Source organism: Tigriopus californicus, chromosome 3 (assembly GCF_007210705.1).
Source record: "Tigriopus californicus strain San Diego chromosome 3, Tcal_SD_v2.1, whole genome shotgun sequence".
Classification (NCBI taxonomy): domain Eukaryota; kingdom Metazoa; phylum Arthropoda; class Copepoda; order Harpacticoida; family Harpacticidae; genus Tigriopus; species Tigriopus californicus.
This window is the reverse complement of record NC_081442.1, coordinates 10,995,138-10,999,462: the sequence shown is the minus strand read 5'-3', so window position 1 is coordinate 10,999,462 and position 4,325 is coordinate 10,995,138. Positions and strand designations below refer to the sequence as shown.

Here is a 4,325-nt window from a genome sequence, read left to right as displayed (position 1 = left end):
AAGTACAATTCTATTTTTGAAGAAGGGAACAAAATACTGTAGTTTTTTACTAATGCCCTGAAACCGTGAGAGGTTTACGTGATCATCTCTAATGCGATTCCGTGATTAATTTTCTCTTCTTTTAAATGCAAAATGATATTTGAATCCAGCGCGATCCAGCATTATTACCTTTGGAGTGAAATTTGAACCCTTGAAACCGTATGAGAGAAGGAACCACATTGTGTTACACATGGTCACAGAGGGAAGCTTCTCGGACCAATGCTCATAGGGTGTGATTCGAGCGGTGAGGTAAAAACCAATGGCAGTGGCCACAAATAAAACCAAGATCAATGACCATAATTTAAAGGAGAAGGGTTGGGTCAGGAAGAAGGCATCACTTCCAAAAGTAGAAAATTTCTGAAAGAAATAATGTAATTCCGAACATCACTAGGAAAAAACAAGCTTGTGATTAACAAACCTTTCGCTTTTTGATTATCATCATCACTACAGTCCAAGAGGTTTTTTGAAATGAGAAATTAGTTCAGATTTTTTTCAATTTGCTTGCACAATGAATAAACACGCAAACAGATTAGAACAGCAAAGCCAGTTAAGAATAGTATGTCAAATTCCAACCAAGTTTTGGAGACAGAAACAAGCTCATTTGTAACAATAACCATGCATTACAATACGGCTCTTTGATTTCTTACTTTGGTCAAGATCGTGAGTGAAGATGTCATGAAGGGTGTGGAGAAGTCCAGAACCGTATCCCTTTCTTTGGTCTGTGTCAGATCGGCCACAATAACGTCAGCATCCTATTGGGACAAAAAATTATTTCTTAACATCCTTGTTAGACATTGAACCAGGGAAAATGCTCAATTTACCCCGTCAATGGCCATGCCAACCATGCCGGTCCATTTGCCTGTCTCCGGAGATTTGTGTCCATATTTGTCATCATTAGCGAAGACGATCTCGTAAGTAAAGCTCAATTTGTCGGCAAGAGCGTTCATTAGGTCTTTAACAAACCCTTCATATTCACCGGGAGATGTTTCGTGAAGGAAAGGTTTCGTCTGGAAAAAAGATTTAAATACAAATGTGAGGGTGTTTTTTGGTGTAACAACGACTGGTTTTCTACCTTCGTATTACTATGGTAAATGAAGATAGCTTAAAGATCTGCCAAGCAATAAATCAAAGCATATTTGGAGAGTAGACCGGTTATACGAATTTCCTGACAATACAGACTCATTGTGCAAACATTGGCGAACTTCGTTTACATTTTAAGATGAAACAATTTACTTTAACCATATGTTGCCACCAATAATTTTGTTCCCATGTCCATTTTTTATTTGTCCTTGTGCGACAAAGCTCACAAAAATGTTGGGTTGAATTTTTGGGTAATAATTTTGTATGGTGTCTAATAATGGCGCCCAATTTTGTGAATGTATGTGTGGAGAGACAGTAACAGCTTTAATCATGGTAGTGCCTGCAGCGATTTTGGTGCAGCCTGGCTAGTCCTAGCACATAAATATCCGGTCCTGTACTTTACAGGTCCCTAACCGAAAAGCCTTGCTTCTTCCCAAGTTTTCTTTTTTCAAAATCTTCGTTTCCCTCCGAGTATAAACGCAAGGTTTCAACATCATAAAAGCCCTACAGCTTGTGAGGAACTAAGGAGTATGGTGAGTAACAGCTTGACAAAATAAATTCCCACTCTTTACCGGCTAATCCTGGAAATACATCATCAAATCAGTTCTTGTTAGCTTATAACAATGAATCTTGTTTATTCTCTTACCAAGACCGATCCCACTTTCAAGACAGGAAATTCGTCTTGAGCTAGACATAACGAGGCCAGACACATCAAGGGCAACAATACATTATGAAGAGGTCTCTCCATTTTGATGTCGCAGTTGCAACTGATCTTAGATGCAGCGTGCCCAAACTCGTTATGGATTTCAACAGGCTGTCCTAAGCTAAGGCATAAACCACTGAAGATATGGACGTACCTCGACAGAGAATAGTCATAACAAAAAGCCAATTCAGACGCAATTACTTTTAGGCTGTCTGTAGAAACTTTGGTCCGATTTGTTAGTCAAGATATCAGGGCTGCCAGGCATATGTTGAAAATTGCGATTTCTTGAGCTTTAAGGAAGCTATGGACAGGACGAACCTGCAACATGACAAGACTAATGGTGCAGGCCAGATGGCTAGTCTTGGACATTGAGATACGTCCATACTTTTCAGTGGTCTATGGCTAAGGCAAGGTTGATTTTTCGTACTATACTTTCATGGGTATATGCTTTGAGTGTGTAGTGTGAACCAGCTAAAGTATACTAGCATTGGCCTCATTTTATGCGCTACTATAGGAAGAGTGCCTTCATAAGAAGCACCGTTCTTGAAAAAAACTTTCATTTTTAAGAAATAAGGTAGACTGAACTTTATGATAGGTAGATTGAAATATTATTTTTAGCTCAAAACTGATGTCTATATTGCCATGTGTTCAGTGTGTGTGAGTGCTGTTTGGACTAGTCTCCTGGAAGAGAATACTGAAACTATCATGGTGAGGCTAAGAGGGAGTAGCTTCCTTGTCATGGGGTGGAGTAGATTTATTTTGTTAATCAAATGGTAACATACTCAATTCCTAATCACACTTGAGAGAGAACCTCCATTAGAATGTCTCAAGAGTACATGAAATTATTGAAGTTCTTGTGATTGTAAATCATTAGAAGTGAGACATATTTTGGAAGAATACAGCAGTTTTAACGCAACATTTTACTTCTTGCAGTACCCTTTATCCATGCCTGTCAGAGTATACAACAATTTCTGGACTCAAGCAAACTGATAACCCAAATAGGTAAAAAGCACATCTCTCCATACAACACCTAATACTGGAGAAGAAAAGTCATTCTCTTAGAACTTGTATTGTTTTTTTACAGCATGTTAGAACTTTTTCTTGAGTTACCCAATTGTAACCAAAAGAGTGAAATTTGATGTTTTAAGCTCGCTGGAAATTAGATGAAGTTGAACACAAATATGGAACTAAGTTGGGACCAAAAGATGAACAAATCATTTCTAGATTCACTTTATGCTTCTCAATGTGTTAATATACCGGTACATCATTTGCAATATATGTTTTTCTCATTCTAATCTATCCTTCATTTTATTTTGCAAAGCGTTAGTATCAGCAACGGCAAAAATCGGTATTGAACGAATTGCCAGAAAGTGGCATAAATGGGTATAAAGTGGCAAAAAATGCTGGAAGGTATTCAGAAATGACGAAAAAGTCAATTTTGCTGGTGTAGAGTTGTCCACGGACTTCTTTAGATATGGACTGCAAAAGAGAGCAAAAATATCCTATCTCCTAAACCGCTCATCTTATTCCAAATAAGCACTTCATACGACCACAAGATCTTGTTGAATAGATGAACTCAGCCAAGTTTGAGCCCAAACCTATGCTTAGGGAACTCAGGAGACATGTTCAAAGTTATGTAGTAAACACTACATAAAATTTGAATTTTCGGCCTGCTCTTGGTCAGCTACATGAGCTTTTGACAACATAACTTTAAAACGATCGACTTTGCATGTAAATGATATAAAATTGACCTACCGTTAATTGAAGGGATCTATGTTTCTTATTTTGTTACTTTAATTCATTGTCTGATTTCTAAAAAAGACAGCACAAAAGTTAAGATCTTAGAAGAACTAGCCGTTGAGAGAGAGATTGCATTCATCTCTATAACAGAAACCTGGCTTCGGCCAGGGTTCTTAGATGAAGAACTAACCATAGTTGGTTTCAACTTAGTTCGTTGTGATAGGATACGCCCTGATAATCCCATATTCCCACATGGGGGCGTATGCCTATATGTTAGGAATGATTTGCACATTAGTCATGTGCAAATGTCGAATGGAGAAGTAGAGGTCTTAGTTTGTCATCTTCGAGGTCTTGATTTGTCTATTGTTACAATGTATAAACCCCCTTCTTGTTCAGTGAGCTCTTTTATGTCAGTTCTTCAATTCATAGGCAATGAGTTGGATAAGGCAGTGTGCTCGAGAGTTTTCTTTGAAGGGGACTTTAATTTTCCGGGTAACGTTGTAGAGTGGGAGGTTAGTCCTGATGGGTAAATTCCCATTTCGATATCGACATCTCAGTCGTTTGAAAAGCTGGAGGAGTTTGCGATCTTGCGCAATTTCTCCCAGCATGTTGGTGTAGCCACCAGGGTGAATAAAGTTTTGGATTTGGTCTTTTCCAATGACCCTGATCTGATCCAGTATGTCCATGTGACACCTACTAATCTGTCAGATCATCATGTTCTTGAGATGGGGTCGACCATTACTCAAAAGCCGGCGTGCTCTAG

At 38.5% G+C, this 4,325-nt stretch overlaps 1 protein-coding gene across 1 annotated transcript in view; it reads right to left on the bottom strand.

The window, feature by feature from the left end:
* LOC131878385 (glutamate receptor ionotropic, kainate glr-3-like) overlaps positions 1 to 1,913 on the bottom strand; it is a 4,478-nt gene extending 2,565 nt beyond the window's left edge. Inside the window, exons 1-4 of the mRNA XM_059224336.1 lie at positions 1,766 to 1,913; positions 861 to 1,046; positions 687 to 791; positions 169 to 396 (exon numbers count right to left, since the gene is read on the bottom strand). Coding sequence (XP_059080319.1) covers positions 169 to 396; positions 687 to 791; positions 861 to 1,046; positions 1,766 to 1,867 — 621 coding nt within the window. The 5' untranslated portion in view covers positions 1,868 to 1,913. The remainder of the gene's footprint in view (positions 1 to 168; positions 397 to 686; positions 792 to 860; positions 1,047 to 1,765) is intronic.
* Between the last annotated feature and the right edge of the window lie 2,412 nt (positions 1,914 to 4,325).